The 19,863-nt window shown below is 48.4% G+C and overlaps 1 protein-coding gene across 1 annotated transcript in view; it reads right to left on the reverse strand.

Moving 5' to 3' along the window:
- The window catches only part of LOC144769112 (uncharacterized), a 145,339-nt gene that overhangs the window by 118,788 nt on the left and 6,688 nt on the right, over positions 1–19,863 (reverse strand). Inside the window, exon 3 of the mRNA XM_078653115.1 lies at positions 19,136–19,558. Within this exon, the coding sequence (XP_078509241.1) occupies positions 19,136–19,558 (423 nt within the window). The remainder of the gene's footprint in view (positions 1–19,135; positions 19,559–19,863) is intronic.

A 19,863-nucleotide genomic window follows, 5' to 3' on the forward strand; every position in this document is an offset into this window, starting at 1 on the left:
GTGAGTCAGGGTGAGTGAGGGGTTGAGGGTGAGTGAGGGTGAGTGAGGGGTTGAGGGTGAGTGAGGGGTTGAGGGTGAGTGAGGGTGAGGGTGAGTGAGGGTGAGGGTGAGTGAGGGTGAGTGAGGGTGAGGGTGAGTGAGGGTGAGGGTGAGTGAGGGTGAGGGTGAGTGAGGGTGGGTGAGGGTGAGTGAGGGTGGGTGAGGGTGAGTGAGGGTGAGGGTGGGTGAGGGTGAGTGAGGGTGAGGGTGAGTGAGGGTGAGTGAGGGTGAGTGAGGGTGAGTGAGGGTGAGTGAGGGTGAGTGAGGGTGAGGGTGAGTGAGGGTGAGGGTGAGTGAGGGTGAGTGAGGGTGAGTGAGGGTGAGGGTGAGTGAGGGTGAGTGAGGGTGAGTGAGGGTGGGTGAGGGTGAGTGAGGGTGAGTGAGGGTGAGTGAGGGTGAGTGAGGGTGAGGGGTTGAGGGTGAGTGAGGGTGAGGGTGAGTGAGGGTGAGGGGTTGAGGGTGAGGGGTTGAGGGTGAGTGAGCGTGAGGGGTTGAGGGTGAGGGTGAGTGAGGGTGAGGGGTTGAGGGTGAGTGAGGGTGAGGGGTTGAGGGTAAGTGAGGGTGAGTGAGGGTGAGGGTGAGTGAGGGTGAGGGCTTGAGGGTGAGTGAGGGTGAGGGGTTGAGGGTGAGGGGTTGAGGGTGAGGGGTTGAGGGTGAGTGAGGGTGAGGGGTTGAGGGTGAGGGGTTGAGGGTGAGGGGTTGAGGGTGAGTGAGGGTGAGTGAGGGTGAGTGAGGGTGAGTGAGGGTGGAGTGAGGGTGAGTGAGGGTGAGGGGTTGAGGGTGAGGGTGAGGGGTTGAGGGTGAGGGGTTGAGGGTGAGGGGTTGAGGGTGAGTGAGGGTGAGTGAGGGTGAGTGAGGGTGAGTGAGGGTGAGTGAGGGTGAGGGGTTGAGGGTGAGTGAGGGTGAGGGTGAGTGAGGGTGAGGGGTTGAGGGTGAGTGAGGGTGAGGGTGAGTCAGGGTGAGTGAGGGGTTGAGGGTGAGTGAGGGGTTGAGGGTGAGTGAGGGGTTGAGGGTGAGTGAGGGTGAGGGTGAGGGTGAGTGAGGGTGAGGGTGAGTGAGGGTGAGTGAGGGTGAGGGTGAGTGAGGGTGGGTGAGGGTGAGTGAGGGTGAGGGTGGGTGAGGGTGAGTGAGGGTGAGGGTGGGTGAGGGTGAGTGAGGGTGAGTGAGGGTGAGGGTGAGTGAGGGTGAGTGAGGGTGAGTGAGGGTGAGTGAGGGAGGGTGAGTGAGGGTGGGTGAGGGTGAGTGAGGGTGAGGGTGAGTGAGGGTGAGGGTGAGTGAGGGTGAGTGAGGGTGAGTGAGGGTGAGTGAGGGTGAGGGTGAGTGAGGGTGAGTGAGCGTGAGTGAGGGTGGGTGAGGGTGAGTGAGGGTGAGTGAGGGTGAGTGAGGGTGAGGGGTTGAGGGTGAGTGAGGGTGAGGGTGAGTGAGGGTGAGGGGTTGAAGGTGAGGGGTTGAGGGTGAGTGAGGGTGAGGGGTTGAGGGTGAGGGTGAGTGAGGGTGAGGGGTTGAGGGTGAGTGAGGGTGAGTGAGGGTGAGGGGTTGAGGGTAAGTGAGGGTGAGTGAGGGTGAGGGGTTGAGGGTGAGTGAGGGTGAGGGGTTGAGGGTGAGTGAGGGTGAGGGGTTGAGGGTGAGGGGTTGAGGGTGAGGGGTTGAGGGTGAGGGGTTGAGGGTGAGGGGTTGAGGGTGAGTGAGGGTGAGTGAGGGTGAGTGAGGGTGAGTGAGGGTGAGGGGTTGAGGGTGAGTGAGGGTGAGTGAGGGTGAGTGAGGGTGAGGGGTTGAGGGTGAGTGAGGGTGAGGGGTTGAGGGTGAGTGAGGGTGAGTGAGGGTAAGTGAGGGTGAGTGAGGGTGAGTGAGGGTGAGTGAGGGTGAGTGAGGGTGAGTGAGGGTGAGTGAGTGAGGGTGAGGGGTTGAGGGGGAGGGTGAGGGGTTGAGGGTGAGGGGTTGAGGGTGAGTGAGGGTGAGTGAGGGTGAGTGAGGGTGAGTGAGGGTGAGGGGTTGAGGGTGAGTGAGGGTGAGGGTGAGTGAGGGTGAGGGGTTGAGGGTGAGTGAGGGTGAGGGTGAGTCAGGGTGAGTGAGGGGTTGATGGTGAGTGAGGGTGAGTGAGGGGTTGAGGGTGAGTGAGGGGTTGAGGGTGAGTGAGGGTGAGGGTGAGTGAGGGTGAGGGTGAGTGAGGGTGAGGGTGAGTGAGGGTGAGTGAGGGTGAGGGTGAGTGAGGGTGGGTGAGGGTGAGTGGGGGTGAGGGTGGGTGAGGGTGAGTGAGGGTGAGGGTGGGTGAGGGTGAGGGTGAGTGAGGGTGAGGGTGAGTGAGGGTGAGTGAGGGTGAGTGAGGGTGAGTGAGGGTGGGTGAGGGTGAGTGAGGGTGAGGGTGAGTGAGGGTGAGTGAGGGTGAGTGAGGGTGAGTGAGGGTGAGGGTGAGTGAGGGTGAGGGTGAGTGAGGGTGAGTGAGGGTGAGGGTGAGTGAGGGTGGGTGAGGGTGAGTGAGGGTGGGTGAGGGTGAGTGAGGGTGAGTGAGGGTGAGTGAGGGGGAGTGAGGGTGAGTGAGGGTGAGGGGTTGAGGGTGAGTGAGGGTGAGGGTGAGTGAGGGTGAGGGTGAGGGGCATTGAGCTTAAAAGTCACGGGCACTGCAAGGAATCGCCACGATTCCTTGCTTGTTAGTTAAAGAGTGGTTAAGCCGCAATAGTCTCGCAAGCTCGATGCGCATGCGCATCGACAGGCGAGACCTAAAAATTGTCAGGTGCAGTATTCTGAACCCCGCCACTTTGCTCCCCGACCCAATGGATATGAAAGATGGGGAGGAAGATGAGCATAACTGCATTGATTTAACAGAATTCAGCACAAAACCACGCCCAGACATTAAAGAAACACCTTTGCCTATACATGACAAGGAATTGTTTGTGGATGGTTCATGCCTAAGACATGAACAAGGAGGCCTGAGTGCTGCCTATGCGGTAGTCTCCTTAACCAAAATTGAAGAAGCAGGTTATCTATTTGAAGTAAAGTCTGCACAAGTAGCCGAATTGATCGCTATGATAAAAGCTTGCAAAATTGGGAAAACATACGCCTAACAGTGTATACTGACAGTCAGTACTGTTATGGAGTTGTGCATGACTTTGGCCAATTGTGGCTACAGAGGGAGTTCCTGACTTCATCAGGTACCCCTATTCGAAATGGAAAAGTTGTTCAAGACCTTTTAGAGGCAATCCAGTTACCAAAGGAACTGGCAGTGGTAAAATGTGTTGCTCATAAGAAGGGCATTGACACTGTATCATTGGGAAATGATTTCGCTGATCGAGTGGCCCAATGGTGCGCCAGAGATCGATATATCATAAATCCAAAACGAGGGGGGTCCGGAACCAGCTGCCAACTTCGAGTGTTTGAAGAAGTGCCTACATGGGATGAGGTGAGAGAATGGCAGCAGGCGGCACCCTGGCAAGAGAGAGAGAAGTGGAAGGAAGACGAGTGTAGACCAAGACGTGAGGATGGTGTCATCTTGGGCCCAACTGGTATGCCTGTGTTACCTAGACACTTACTTGGCACAATGGCGAGATTGATACATGAAGGATCACACATTGGTAGGGATGCCATGATTCTAGTGTTCCAACAGACTTGGTACAGTAAAAAGTTCAGGAAAGTAGCAGAGTCCCTCTGCCAGAGGTGCCTGCCATGTCAAAGGATGAACGCAGGAAAAAGAACTGTGGTGGAACTGGGAAAAATTGGGAGGTCAGGGGGTCCCTTTGTGAGAATACAGGTTGATTTCATCACCATGCCACGTTGTGAAGGGAAGCGATATGTCCTTGTCATGGTCTGCCTATTTTCAAAGTGGGTGGAAGCTTTCCCTACTCCCCAAAATGACGCACTGACAGTAGCTAAGTGTTTACTGAAAGAACTGATACCCAGGTTCGGGGTTCCAGTCACTATTGAATCAGATAGAGGCCGACATTTTCAGAATGATGTAATCGACGAACTCTGTAAGGCCTTTGGAATAACACAAAAGCTTCACTGTGCGTATCGTCCAGAGGCTTCTGGAATAGTGGAACAAATAAATGGAACTATCAAAAACAGACTAGCAAAACTGTGTGATGCATCTGGCATGACCTGGGTGAAGGCCCTGCCATTGGTCCTAATGAGACTCCGAAGTGTTCCTGACTGCAAGACAGGCCTAAGTCCCCATGAAATCCTGATGGGAAGAGTGATGAGACAAGCATGGGTACCAGGAAGCAAACTGTTGAGTATTACTGATGATTTAGTGCTTGAATACTGCAAGAGATTAGGTGACCAAGTGCGTTCTATCTCTCGCCAGATCGGAGAAGACGCCATCCTCAATCCAACGACTCCTCTCCATAGACTGGTCCCTGGAGACTGGGTCAAGATAAAGAAGCATACTCGGAAGAACTGCCTGGAACCAAGGTGGGGAGAGAAGCGTCAGGTGATCCTGGTAACAACCACAGCAGTAAAGTGTGCAGGGGTTCCACATTGGATACACGCCAGCCACACCCAGAAGGTATTACCAGACGAGGAGCCTGAAGAAGAAGGGCGTCCAGCAGTGGACTCTGCAGGAGCCAGACCAGAAGTAGCTGACGACGTACAGCCCAGTACCAGTCAAGCTGCGGGATCAGCAGACGTTGGCCCAGGAATAGTTGTTGACGAACTACCAAGAGTCCAGCCTGCTGAAGGGGTCCAAGAAGTTGAGCCAGAAGTAGCTGAAGACGAGCTGCCGAGCATATGGCCAGAGGAGTGGATACCATTGATTGATCTCACCGAAGACCCCATCAGAACAAGAGAGCGACTTTGGGAAGGTAGAGAGTGGACTAGAGAGGAAAAGCAAGGCACAGGCGAAGAACCTCAGGCTCTTGAGATTCACATCAAAACTGAGGAAGGAGAAGGTCAGACAGGGACAGAACAAGTGATTGATACTCCTCCACTGACTCCTGATGTCGAGAAGGGACAGACTAGACATAGAATAATAGTTCGAGCAGAAGAAAATCAAGAGATCGAAGTGCTCGAACAGGATCAGATAGGATTAGAAGAACGTGTTCAGGAAACAGAAACAGAGACATTTGAAAAGCAAACACAAAACTGTCCTGAACAAGGCCAGAATAGTAACCAGGCAGAAGAAATAGATGCTAGCCCTGGAACTAGTCAGATAGAAAAGGGAGAAACTGAAGCAGAATTGCCACAAACGAATGAAAACAAGAGGGCAAGAGAAGAAAACGAAGTCCAAGTGCCAACTAAAAGACTTAAGAAAAGAAAGCACATTGAGCCTGGCTTCGTAAAGAAATTGAGGCTAAGGATAAAAACGGTGGAAGAAAAACGTGCAGAAGAAAGGAGAAGTGCTCGCATAGCAGAGCAACAAGAAGGTACCTCCAAAAGAAGGAGTGATCGAATAAAGAAACAAAACAAAAAGTACAAGTCTCCTGAATGGACGCTCGTTTTGGAGGAATTTGAAGACCTTGATATAACTGACGAGAGCGACGGAGAACCAGTCGCTGAGTACTCTGCCGAAGAAGAAGACGAGCCACCGTGAATTTGCACAAAGTAAGCTACTCGTGTGAATACACAAAGAGGGGTCGAGAAACTTCTTCTGAGCCAAAATGTCTGATTCAAGCGTGAATGGTAGACCTAGTCGCAGTTGTTGCAAAACATGCTGCAAGGTATGTGTATGTAGTATAGTTATACTGATATTAGTTTGGATAGGACTAACAGTGTTCATTCCCTTTGCAGTGAGCAAAAATACTAATATTTACCCTACTGAAATTGTAAATACTGACAGTGAGGAGCTGACAACACAGAGTGTAGCAAGCCATGAGAGAGCACTGAAACAAACAAAACGAGACTTAGAAGCATCAGATGAGGGAGGACTATATTATCATGGAGTTAAAAACGGGACACATTTAAATGTTTTCGCAAACTTGTTGATACACTATGTAGAGACTATGGAAATTGAAGATTGCTATGTCTGCATGAAGCTACCTACCTCTGTAGCTGAAGGCGTGACATACCATCACCTGCCCCTGACATATGGAATATCCTGTAGCATTTTAGCAAGCTTATTTTACAAAAGAGGACCGTTACAGTACTATTACTCTAACAATGACGTGATCTTTTCTGAACTTCCTATACGTGGGAACTTGAATCCTGTACATACCAAAAGTGATGTTACTCGCTATATGGGCGAATACTTCCTGACTATAGGTAATATCGACATAGGTGACGCACACAGAGATAACTTGACCTGTTCTTTGCGTGAGCAGGAAAAGATGTTCCTGAACATGGCAGAGAAGAGGAGAATAAAAATACAAAGAAAGGCAGATGACGAAAAACAGAAAAGGCCAAAATGGGCGGAGAACATGGAAGGCACCTCAAATGGTGGGGCGGGACCTGCTCTGTTGCTGGATTTTGAAAAGAAAGGAAAGCTATGTCTTCACCGCGAGAAGACTAGCTACTATAATAACATTTTCATTGGTTCCAGTGAATGTGAACATAATTACAAGGTAATTGGAGGATGGGGTTTCAAAAATGGGTCAGAGCCTGTGTTTCCTGGAATTTATTATATTTGCGGGGACAAGGCTTATTTCAAATTGCCGGATCACTGGTATGGAAGCTGCTATTTTGGCATTGTCTTCCCGAAAATATACCATGTGAATGAAGTTGCTGGAAGCAGTGAAAATACTAATGGCTTAGTGCGTAGTAAAAGAGAAAGCGTAGGTGAAATAATGGGTAGTATTTTCAGTGCACTGATACCTGGAGTGGGAGTGGTTCTGAACACTCACAGAATTTGCAAATTGTCTACAATAGTAGATGTGTTGTCTACTGACACAGCTCATGGATTTCTGCTGGTCAATACCGAAATGGTTGCGATCAGATCAATGGTTCTGCAGAACAGACTTGCTCTTGACACCTTATTAGCAAAAGAGGGCGGAGTCTGCCGGATGTTGAAGGCGCAACATTGTTGCACTTATATTCCGGACAAAAGTGTGCAGCTCAAAAGATACGTGAAAAACATTGCTAATTTGGAAAAGGAACTCAAACCACTCGAGGTTGACAGTGCCTGGAAGAGACTGGTAGATGGTCTCTCAAATGTAGGTCATTGGCTTGCTAGCTTAGGTAAAAGCTTATTGTTCAAGGTACTGATGCCAATTGGAATTATAGGTCTTATCCTATTCTTCATATTTGTCTGTTGCAAATGCCGTAAACACACCAGAAAGCATCAAGTGAATGCCAGAGGAGTGAAACGAAGTGTGGATGAACTTGAATTAGAGGAAATGAATAATCAGATATACAAAAGGGTGAGGAATTCTCACCCTACCAAAAATGAGAAAGAGAAGCTGAATCGTTTGCTGGAAGAAATAGAGTTGTATAAAGTGTGAGAAGTTGGCATCTGGTTCCATTATCTTTGTGATGATAGTAAATATCATCAAAGAGGGGATTGATGAAGCAAAGCTTCGCATCGCGACTTGCTTTAGTCATGAACCTCGCTCATGTGTAATCAATTAATAAATTGTACGTCTTACTAATCTTTATTTCATGTATGAACGTAATAGATGAAGCTTGCACATGTGTATTTCTAATACAATTAATTCGAGTCTATAAAATGGCCGCCGCTTTGAAATAGCTTCTGCGCATGCGTCAGTCACACTCACGTGACCTGACGTATTCGCAGGTTTGGAGGGAAAAGATGCGCATGCGTAATACATAGCTTTGGTAATAACGTGGTACTGCTCGTGCAGTCGCTCTTGTGCCAGTGTATATGTTGCTAACCCGTAAACTGCATAGTATATTTTTATAATGATAAGTTCAAAGTACAAAACCAATGATGTGTTTTCGTATCGTCACTTCTATGTTTTAATTTGTTTTCGCTTACTTTTCATGTATCCTCAACTCGGAGGGGTGCTGGGCTGGGGAGTCCATCTTGGAGGGTACTTGTGCGCAGACTCGCCAGGAGCCATGATGGCATTGAACGGAGGCCAAAGAAGGTTGATACCAGAGCCTCCCTGGGAAGCTGTACCTTCGCCCCGCAGCATCATGATATTGTTCCATTATGTTGCTAAAATGTATTCTTTCACTGTATTCTGCGCGATTTTCTCATGGGAACCCCAATCTTGCTAGGCGGTGCCCAGAGATGTAAATAAGGCCTCCAAATAGTCTGTTCTGATTGGTGTGTTACCCAAAGCCTACCTTAGGACCAATCCAAATTGAGGGATTCTGACACTTTGCAACATTGGGGGGTGGTACACCGCCCCAAAACAGTATATCTACCCTGGGTTCACCTAGGGAAATTGTCCGACTTGTCTGGTTTAGCTGACCTGTCACTGACCCAACGCACTCAATAGGTGACTGAAGATACAGAGAGCTGCGGAGCACTCTGTCCGAAATTGACCATAGACTAAGGTTTTACTGAACCTTAAAAGTGCTGGCGGAGCACTTTGCTGGGAGTTCGCTGACCCAATCGGGGCTTGATCGATAGCTGCAGAGAGGGTGGAGCGCAGGCGTTGCTACCGAACTGCGGGTGCTGGTCCTGTCCTGAGGGTCCTGTCCTGAGGTCCTGTCCTGATTCCTAATCTGAGGGTTTCCTGTCCTGTCCTGGGTGTCCATTCTGCACCTGCTGTCCATTGAGGGGTATCCTTCCTTGAGGGTTTCCTGTCCTTAACTGACCCGTGGCCAGGGTTTGGTTTCCACACCAGTCTAGGTAAATATTGCTCTGAAATCTTTAAAACTTGCACCTTTCTATTTTTCTGTCTTTTGCTTTAATAAAGACATACCTTTGCACATGTTAATTTTCCATGCTTTTGCCGCAACCATTGAAACGTAAAGTCATTGCATATTTTCATAACGTGTTCCCATGTTACCCTACCTGTTAAAAATCATATTTTGCATTGCAGTTTGTCATTTCCTGATATGGTCTAGAACGTCCTTACTTAAACTGTCTAAAGAACTTTTGCCTTAAATCATAGCGTGTCTCTCTCCATAGACTCTCCTAGTTGTATAAATGTCCCGAACTCCTGTCTCATTGTTCTGAGATAATTCTGGAATACCAGTCCTAATCGAAGTCTGTCCCATCTCTAGTGATTCATCTTAAACGTTCTAAATTCCTGATCCTTCATTCGAACTGTGTCCTGATTCCCTTAGATTTTAAATGGTTGCCCTGACTTATTTGCTATTTAGCTACGTTCTCTATGTTATTCTGATTATCCATTGCTTACTTACTGTGAATTTGATGTTTTCCGAATTTTACTAAATTAGATAAAGACTTTAAAACTTCCAGTTGTCCGTGGTCATTTTACAAGGATTTTGAATGTTATTTGGGTTGGTATTTTGCTGCCTTTCCTTTTACAGCTAGCTCCCTGATCCATTGTGGTCATAGGTACCCGTGTCGGTGGATGGTAAGTCGGGTACGCTGAGGAATAACAGTGGGGAAATTCACACAAATTGGTAGTAGAGCGTGAAGTCACCTGATCAATGTATATGGTGAATTGAAATATATGGGCCCGAAGCCGGAAGCGGCGAAATTATTGGTCGGGTGACCTCGCGCGCTCTATCACTACTATAATAAAGTAAGAACTTTCAGGCTTTGAGGCGGGTAAACTCGGGAACCACGGCGCCAATCTACACACCTGATACACTGTTGAAATCGTCAGGGTGTGTAGATGGTTATAGGCGATATAAATATAAAAAATAAACGTTATTTAAAAAATGTATATTAAAAAAAAAAGTAGTCCCTCCAAAGTAGCGCCGGCCACGACGTGCGTGCTCACGTCAGGAGCACGGGGAGGAGCGGCGTCCTAGGAGCGGCGGACATGGCGCGGGGGAGGAGCGGTGACATGAGAAGCTGCGGACAGGCCAGCTGCGGTGCGAGCAGCAGAGAGGCGGACATGGCGCGGGGGAGGAGCGGCGGCAGACAGGCGGTGAGGAGCAGAGCGACCAGGAGCGGTGAACTGAGGAGCGGCGGATGAGGTAAGGCTCTGGGGACAATGTTGGGGCAGGCGGGTGTCGGGCCAGGCGGGGGACGGGGAGTTAATGTCGGGGCAGGCAGGTGTCGGGCCAGGCGGGGGACGGGGAGTTAATGTGGGGCAGGCGGGTGTCGGGCCAGGCGGGGAACGGGGAGTTACAACACAACAGACTACAAGGGAGTCGGGGTAGGCGGGGGACGGGACGGGCAGGGGCACGGGCTGCTGGGCAATGTCGGGGAGGCAGGGGTAGGGGAAGCCTGAATGCTTCCGGACAAGGTCGGGACGGGCTGCTAGTAGATAATAAATATGCACAACTGGCTCGCAGAACTCCATGGAATTTTGCTGCCTTTTTCAGTAACTCGGCAGAATTCACTTAGTGAAATTCTGCAGAATTCACTTAGTGAAATTCTGCAAGCTCTGTCTAGGACTAGTTGTGAGGTACAGGTGACCAGCTGTACAAAATGGCTATTTTCTACTCATAGAATCTGTTTCAGAGCTAGCTTCTCATGGTGTAGTACTTGCACTGAATCACCACCTTTCTTTTATGGTGAAGGTTTCCAGTGAAACAAGCATTGGTATAGCCAATAGGTCTCGCCTTTGGGACCTTATAAGTGATTAGCCATGCAGCACATTATCCTGAGTGCTGTGCCGCCAGGGATTGAAGAGCTATATAATTACTACAGACCTGGTTATGCAGCCTGATTTAGGAATGCATGCTTGCCTCAGGAAACATTTATGGGCACATTCCACAGCGTTTTAATGCACATACAGAAATACAAGTGCCTTGATGCAGGTCAACAGCACTATAACATTTCAGCACCATGTAAAGGAGGTTCTCATTGTCTAAAGTGCCTATTGTAGCTTACTAACTAGGAAGGAAGATTTACTATTATGAGGGTGTCTCTGGAAACGTTAAGTGCTCTGGATCCCGACTCTTAAATTCCAAGAACCAGTAATTAAAATAGAATCCTCAACATCTTACTCATGATTTTACCCAAAACAAGGATCTTATGACTAAGTAAAATATTTTATATGGTCTGTCTTGTGCCCTCATCCCTGGTAAAGACAATGCTGCTTGCCAAGGAAGTTTGTTACCATCACAAACAAACAAAGTGAACTTCACTTAACAGATACATCAGTCAAAGCAAGCTACTTACCAATATCCTATAAGCACTAGCAAAGCCAATAGATCTGGTATTAGCCTGCCATCCTTTCGGCTTTGTGAATGCTTATTTTGAGGTCTTTTTTCTAAAACATTGTTGAGGAGCTGTCCTGATCAATACAAAAAAATAATCCTGGCTAAAAAATATGTTCATGCTCTCAAAGAGCACATATTGCTAATAACTAGTCCTTGGCTCGGGTGAGTGGGTCACAAAAGTGACTGGACGAGCTCAGATTGGTTTAGGCAAAAACTAGCAGCCCGTCCCGACCTTGTCCGGGAGCAATCAGGCTTCCCCGACCCCCGCCCGCCCCGACATTGTGCAGCAGCCCGGCCCCCCGCCCGCCCCGACATTGTCAAGCAGCCCGGGCCCCCGCCTGCCCCGACCCCAGCCTGCCCGGAGCCTTACCTCAGCCGCCGCTCCTCCCCCGCGCTCCTCATTTCACCGCACATTGTGCAGCAGCCCGGCCCCCCGCCCGCCCCGACATTGTCAAGCAGCCCGGGCCCCCGCCTGCCCCATCCCCCGCATGCCCCGACCCCCGCCTGCCCGACCCCCGCCTGCCCGGAGCCTTACCTCAGCCGCCGCTCCTTCCCCGCGCTCCTCATTTCACCGCTCCGCCGCTCCTCGTCGCTTACCGCTCCTCCCGCCTGTCCGCCGGTCCTCACCGCCATTCCGCCATTCGTCACCGCTCCTTCCCCGCGCCATGTCCACCGCACCTCCTCGCGTTCCTGGACGCCGCTTCTCCCCGCGCTCCTGACGTCAGCACGCAGGTCGCGGCCGGCGCTACTTCGAAGGGACTACTTTTTTTTTTAATGTTAATTTTTTAAATAACGTTTTTTTTTTTAAATGTATATAGCCTATAACCATCTACACACCCTGACGATTCCAACGGTGTATCGGGTGTGTGGATTGGCGCTGTGGTTCCCGAGTTTACCCGCCTCAAAGGTGCAAAGTTCTTCCTTTATAATAGTAGTATAGATATGCACACATTCTGGGAGTTCAGTGCTCGTTGGCATGTATTAGCTCTACAATTACAACACTTATCCAAGTAACAGATTGAGCTATTAAGTGAACTATAGCTGGTTTAATACGCCATTGGCAGGTTCACTCTACTGACTGTGTGTACTTACATGTGCATGGCCTAATCTCTGAGACAAACACATGCTACTAGCAGGATTTGCTGCATAAGAGGAGATGGGTTTGATTCCATTGAGGCAATGTGGTCATTGACTGATAATAAAACCTCTAATCACACAGCCATGGGTGTGGTGGAAAAGATAAAATATATTTTGATGCATGCAAACGGATAGTTGTTAGCAATAAGGGTCCATCCCAAGGTAAATGATCATGAGATTATCTTTTTGACCTATTTTTGACCTTTGGGTAGCCCACTTCATGGAGGTCACAATTAGGTAGATGATGGCAGACAGTGCCTGAACTCAATAGCAAGCAGACAGCATGAAGGGAAAAGCACAACGGTCATGAGAGAGGTCTAGAAGCAGCTCGGAAAAGGAAAGGAAAAGGGCGTCCTGGCATTGAACAAAGAGAGCAGCAGAGGACTGATCATTTTCTGTTCCATATTGCTTGGTCTAGAGGGATGATGGAGGAGATAAGTGGAAGGAAGAAGGCCCAGGTATGCAGAGATTATTCTGGCGGATAATGCTGAGTTGAGAAGGAAAGCTAGGACTCAGGTCTACGTGTTTTAGAATTGAGCTCTGTTCATTACCACGTCTTAGCCTCTTTCTTCTCATATTGACTGGAAGATCACTACCCCATTTGTTGCCATTGTTACTGGTGGGCTCTGACTAGTCCTCCATTAGAGGATGCCTGACAGGACATTTGGGATCAAGGCATCATGCCTGCAATAGCCGGAGACAAGGCTCAATATCTAGGACATCTTTATTTCGGTCATGTTTTATATCTCTGGTGAAGAATAAGGTAAAGACACCCAGCTGAGGGCAATGGCTATCATCACACGTTAACCTTTCTTTAATATTGTTTACACAAATATTATCTCCAGTTTTATAGTCCCCTGAATGGGGGGTGCTGGAGAGCAACCACAGATGGTGAGCTTGTCATTCAGATAGGCAGTGGTGCAGTGTTATAGATTTGTAAATGATGCTGCTGGATTTGAAGATGGTGCAGACTAGCAGGTGGTGCTAGTGATTTTCCAGTAGAATGGAGGAATGTGACAATATCTCTTGATTCCCTGGATGAGACATGCTTTAGTAGGGTCTCCTTATGGGGGAGGCCAGTGTGGAGTTTGGGGGGCCATGAAGTGGACGTTTCCACCATAAAGATACAAGAGCAAGAGTTCTTGAGCAGCCGTTCTAACATTGTTTTCTGGGAGGAACATTTTCACTTGTTTCCAGTATAGAGTGCTGCTACAAGGCCATCTTTGTTTTCTTGGCCATGTGCTCCTTGGTGGCGAGGTTGGTGTCTGGGGTGAATCCGAGTGACTTGGCACTGGGTAAAAATTGGGGCTCGAAGCCATGAAGGTTCATGCCCTTGAGGAAGGTTTGTACTATAGCATGCTTCTTCTTGGCAAATAACATGAATTCTGTCTTGGTTGGGTTGAGCTTCAGGTAGGTGGTGGACATCCAGGTCTGCATGGGGTACAGGCAATGTTTGAGGTGATGGAGGTCTGGAGCACATGAGAAATAAATGTGTGCATCAGCATGTTGGTGAGTTTGAATGTTGGTATCATTGAGTAGAGCCTCAAGGGGCTCCATGTAGAGGTTGAAGATGACATGGAACAGTACTTCACAGGTGATAGGTATCTTCTGGAACTTGGGGGTGCCCATGTGAACAAACCGGTGTCATTTGCAAAGGTAGGAGGAGAACCATTGAATGACATTGTTAGCGCATCCAATTGGAAATTTCAGAGAGAGGAGAGAGGACCTAATTAATTGAGAGTGGAACATGAGTGTCCAATGCTGGGATTGGTCTAACACGCTAGACCCTAGGAAGTCCTCAATCCATCATGAGAGGGGCTGGAGTCCAAAAGACAGTGGTCTAAACAGGATGCATGATATCAGTTAGGCAAGCTCTCTGTTTGCAAGAGGGAATTGGTTGGAGACCACATAGTCCATGGCACTGTTTAAGCCCCCCTCAAGCAGCCCGAGCGATAATGACACCAAGAGTGAGTGCTTGTCCATGGTATGTGATGAATTGGTGGATGGAGCACAAGCAACTGTCTGTGATGATTTTCTCATCGAGAACATACAGTATGTATATGACATCCTTGCGTTAGAGGTGTCACACTGTCAATACTATAAATTGATAGTACTGCATTACAGCAATGCATGTCTGAAACTGGCCGGGAGTCACGACTGCCTCATTCTGTATACCATAGCAGCCTACTAAAAACTGTGTGTAAAACAATTGTTGGAATCACAGTTTCACACTATAGATCCTTCTCAATGCTAATAAGTGCGTACTTGGCTGATCTTGAGGCACTGGTGCCATACTCTCTTGATCTCATACAAAAGCCTTCTCAAGACTAACAGGCGCATTTAACCACTTGGATGCTAATGACAAGGGTAACTCGTCATGGAGTGCCCATTCATTTCAATGGAAATTACATGACAAGGATGGAAAAGGCCTTAGCATCCATGGATTCACACAAATTCCCACTGTTGGTTCTTATATTAGAGGGTTCAACACAATATATATGGTAGAGGTCTAGTGCCAAGTGGTTCACACTATTGGACTGTACATTGACCTCTCAAAGCCACATGGTCTGCTTACGGGTAATTGTGGGTCATGTGCCTGGCATGTGGGAAGCAGGTCACAACGACCATTGGGCTAAAAGGGCGTCTGCAACATCCCTTCCCAGCCCCCTCGAGTGTCCTAGCCCGTGCTTCTGCAGCTTCCAGTACACACACACAATTCTTCAGCTGGTTTGTGCTAGGTTAAGCTAGTGCTACGAGGTCTTATCCAGTGACTGAAAGCACTTTGACTGCACAAGTCAATATTTAAAAAATATATAGCATGCACAGTAAGAAAGGGTGTCACAAAATGTAGAAAGAGATTTAGGCCCAGATATACTAGCACTTTGAACTTGATTTGTGTCAAAAAAATTACTCGAATCCAGCGCAAAGTATTGTGGAATTTACTTACAAACACAAATCATGATTTGTGTGGGAAAGTTGGCTAAAGTAATGCAAAGTAGCATTTTGCACTCGAGGGCGTACTATGGGTTTCACACAGGTGTTTCCGTGTAACAACCCACGGGTGGTGTTGCAAATCTCTAGTAACATTGGTAGACAGAGATTTGTGTCGAAAACTTAAACTTCCTCGAGACAGGCATAACAGCATGGCAACTTTAAAAAGTCCTCAAAAAGCAGAGAGTTATCCCAGTGAGGCCAGAAAGGACCGGGTAGTTACAACTTAGGACAACAACATTTCCCTTGTGTGCCGTGTATTAATAATTATCGTACTGCTTATGGTAATTATTAATACATGGCACACACGGGAAGTGTTGTTGTCCTAAACTTTAAAAAGTCACCACAAATCTCCAACTTTGCCTGTGTGCACCTACAGCAAATGACCAAAGTGGGAAAAGTATCAAAGTATACTTTTTGTGCTGCACCAGTCCTTTTTCAATCCATAACCTGTGCTTACCATCACACACACATACAGCCTGGCATCGTGGTGCTAGGATGTGTGCATTGCGCAAGGCAGCATAAAGTATGCCAGCGCGGGGTGAGAGAAAAACAGTGCCATATCTTAATAGACATGGCGTAGTTCTGCTCTCTCACATAACGTAGCACAGCAACTTTGGTCCCTGAACTGCGTTGCATGAAAAGTTAGTAAATCTGTCCTTTAGCTTTTAACATAAAACAAGTATGTTAAAAATTCATATATTTAATCATGCAAATCAATCTGTACCTTGTGTGAACCTTTTCTTTATAGGTTTTCATTAGAAGGGCATCTTCAGACACTGCAGGCTTATTGACAGGCACTATTTTTAAATGACCCACTCGGCAATCTTCTTTGTGGTAGGACAATAAACTCTCAAAGTGGTAGTTTGTTATGTCACTACAAAACACCGGAGGCCTAATGCACAGGGGTCTCCCCCCCACCCCGACATGTGGGCCCGTTCTGCATATTCGCTGTCTCTATCCACCGTGCCTCAGGCTAGGGGAAATGGGTGAGGGTAGCCTCGCCCTCAGAATGGTGGCATTACCATCATTGTGACTTGGCAGCTCCTTGGCAGATGGGCCACCTGGTCAGAGGTTTACACCAGTAGCGCCACCAGTGTATATATGGCTGACCGCCAACTCTAAACAGAGCAGCGGAACAGCGAGTTTGATGAAGCGTGAGCACTGCAGAATGATGGTGGCGATCAAGCTCTGCCCAACTCTATACCAGGCCCTTAGTTTGCCATCTGTCTTTGCACCTGGTCCCTTGAACCTGCCAGCCTGGGTCATATAGTGATGAACCACACACCAAGGATGGTCTAATCAACAGCAAAGTCTTGTTCTTTAGTGCATATGACAGGCAGGAAGTAGTTTAGGCATACCTGCCTGAAGTCAGGGGAAGAGAAACAGGGCTACAACCCCTCCACCTTTGTATGTAAAATATAAAGTTAGGCATTTAGCAAAATGAAACGTGTATCTACATGCACATACCCCATACTTTGAATAGCTACACGTGTCAACTACTCAGGTATTACAAATTGCCTCTTCCTGCTATTAGACCTATTTTATTTCAAATTCCTTTTCTCAGGCCTCCAACCCATCAATGGCTCTATTCCAGGCAATCTCCAATCTCACCATTCTGTGCAGTGCAAAAATCACTGCTCCCCCTCCCAAATTCTTTGCGAGAATTTGGCCTGTTTCTGCTGTGAGATAAAGAGATTAAATGTTGCATTGTGTAATGCACATCACCCCTGCAAGGTTTAATAACTACTTTGATATCTTAGTGGCTTTGACACTTTGTGTTGGGCTTCGGCACAGAAATGAAAGCCTGTTTTATAATATGTGCTTTTAGGAGGCATGATTCCTGTTTTTGTTCTAGTGGCATTTTTGAAGGACATTGCTCATCAGTCACATATTCTATGTGTTCAGGAAATTGGAAGAATCCTTGATTTCACTGCATGCCATTGGTTGCAAAGTTATTTCAAGATAACTTACTTTTTTCCGAGTTCTTTAGGCCTGGTGACTCCCTGAATGGAAGTAGCTCAGTCATCACATATGAGAACTGATCAAAGTGGGATGCTATTTGGTCTTGATTTTGGATGGCGAACATTCTTGGCAGATTACTTAACAGGCATTAATATTGCCACCCGAGTGGCACCCACTTATTCAGTTGCAGGAGGAATAGAAGAAGCATTAGGAATCAAAGCCGTAACATGCAGGTCACACATCCTAAAACCAGATGCTCCCACCCACTAAACTCAATGGGCCTCATTTATGAGGCCTTGCGTCACTTTTACGCCGCCGGTGCGTCACTTTTTGTGACCAGTGGCGTAAAAAATGCACCTTGTTGCACCATATTTACAAAGTGACGCATCTAGGTAGATGCGTCACTTTGTAAACCTCTGCGACACATTATACCTGCGCCAGGTATAATGTATGCAAGGGGGGCGTATTGACGCAAAGAAGGGTCGTAGAAGTGACGCAGTGAAATCTATGAGATTTCACTGCGTCACTTTTAGGATGCCGTTGCGTCAAAATCTTGCGCCTGCCTCACAGCAGGCGTAAGACTGACGCAGGCCCTTTCAGGTGGGGCTTGCCCCATGTGAAAGGACGCATTGCTGGAGTTGCGTCACTTTTGTGACACACTCCAACAATGCGTCACTTTTGCGCTTACAGATACGTCAGAAATACTGACGTATCTGTAACTCCTTGCGACATGATGCGTCATACATTAAATATGACGCATCAGGAATGTCGCAAGGACTGTGCACTGAGAAGTGACGCATCGCTGCTTTCACGCAGCGATGCGTCATTTCTCATAAATGAGGCCCAATAATCTTAGACCTGCACATGTGTGACCTCACACAAGCATATGTTGCAACGTCCTGCTGAGCAGACTGAAGACCCACCTTCGCTCAACAGTCAGGCAGCCCTGCCTTTCTAAAGATGGACTTCAAAATATTTCATGGGTTCCTTGTTATTTCACAGAAGGAATTTTGGGATTATTGCCAAAAAGGCAGTTACCTTGAAACAACTTTGCGAAAACTTTTTCTAAAGTGCTTTGTAACAAAATCTGTACAGCCTGCTTTTGAGCTGTCAAATCATTCATTCACCGTTTTAAAGATCTCTGTCAGTAGCCTATAAACGTTGTCAAATCCACTATCCTTACACAGGTGTAACGAAACTTGAAGGGCCCCCATGCCCCGGACCCAGTCAGGAGCTCACAGGCCCACCCCTGCACAGGGGCAGGGGGTTTGACCAACATGTTTAAAATGCCCAGGTTACTGTTGCTTTTTACTTCCATTGGGTCCAAGGATAGCTCAGTCCCATTGTTTGAAGTGCTAGCCTCGCAGCCATTGGTTGACCTCTTAGGCCCCGCCCCCAGCTCTCTAAGTTCGGGTCTAGTTGAGCCCCAGGTGGGGAGAAATGTACAGACGCCTTTAATAGCTCAGTGCAGCCCAGTGCCAACAGGGCTGGTGGCAAAATTGTTAACCTAACACGTTACTATTTTCACTAGACCTTCCCATCTTTCATAGACCTGGACGTCTCCAGAGTTATCCCCATTTCCCTATCGCCGGTTTCCCAGTCTCCCCGTCGCTATTGGCCGGTTTCCCAGTCTCCCCGTCGCTATTGGCCGGTTCGCCGGTATCCCTCAACAAATTCAAGACCATAAAGCAGGGAAGGGAGTACAATTGCAAGTATAGTAAGGATATCACCACAGTACTAGAAAGGAAAAATTGCACCTTGCCGACAATAGGGTGGTATAAGACAGCCATAAAAAGTGAGCGGAGGGCACCTATCACCCATGAGCCCCGGTACCGCTGCACCTGGGCACAGTGCCACTCACCTGCCACCTTTAGTTAGAATCATCTCAGTGCCCACGGCGAGGAACTTCTCCCACTGGGCCTTGTTCTCCAGCGTCGCGGTGACCCGAGTCTGGGACTTGGAGACGGGCCGCAGGGGGCGCAGAGCCGTCGAGGCGTGGGGCGGGTAGAAGCTCTGGGCCGGTGTGGGGTAGGGCACGGGGCAGCCAAGACACTCCTGAGCCGAGAACTGCCTGCGCAGGGAAGGACCTGCAAGAGAGGGTAGAGTGTGAGCGTCACAGGGAGGGAACGAGGGAGAGAGGGCGCGAGAACAAGAGATGAAAGAGAGAGGGGTGAGAACTTCAAAGGGAGAACAGAAGATTAGACATGTAGAGTGAAGCAGAGGAAGGAAGAAAGAGAGAGGGACCGCGTGAGAAATAGGGGGCACAAATAATGAGAAAGGGAAGCTAACAAAGACATGAACGAATGGGGAGAGAAATGGGAACTGAGGGGCAAGCAGCGAGAGAAAGACAAACAAAGGACATGGCGATGAGACAGCAGGGTGAGAAACATAGGTAGGGCCCGGCACCGAGAAAGAGATAGAAGGGCAGAGGGGGAAGGAGAGACAGCAGAAAGTCAGAGAGGAAGAGGGAAGGAGAGAAAGTGCGGGTCGGGCATACAGTCGGGGTGAGACATATAGTCTCACCCCGACTGTATGTATAGTATATAGAGCCCTGCAGCGAGAAAGAAAGGGAGGGGGAGAGACAAGGAA

Source organism: Lissotriton helveticus, chromosome 7 (assembly GCF_964261635.1).
Source record: "Lissotriton helveticus chromosome 7, aLisHel1.1, whole genome shotgun sequence".
In the NCBI taxonomy this organism is placed as follows: Eukaryota; Metazoa; Chordata; class Amphibia; order Caudata; family Salamandridae; genus Lissotriton; species Lissotriton helveticus.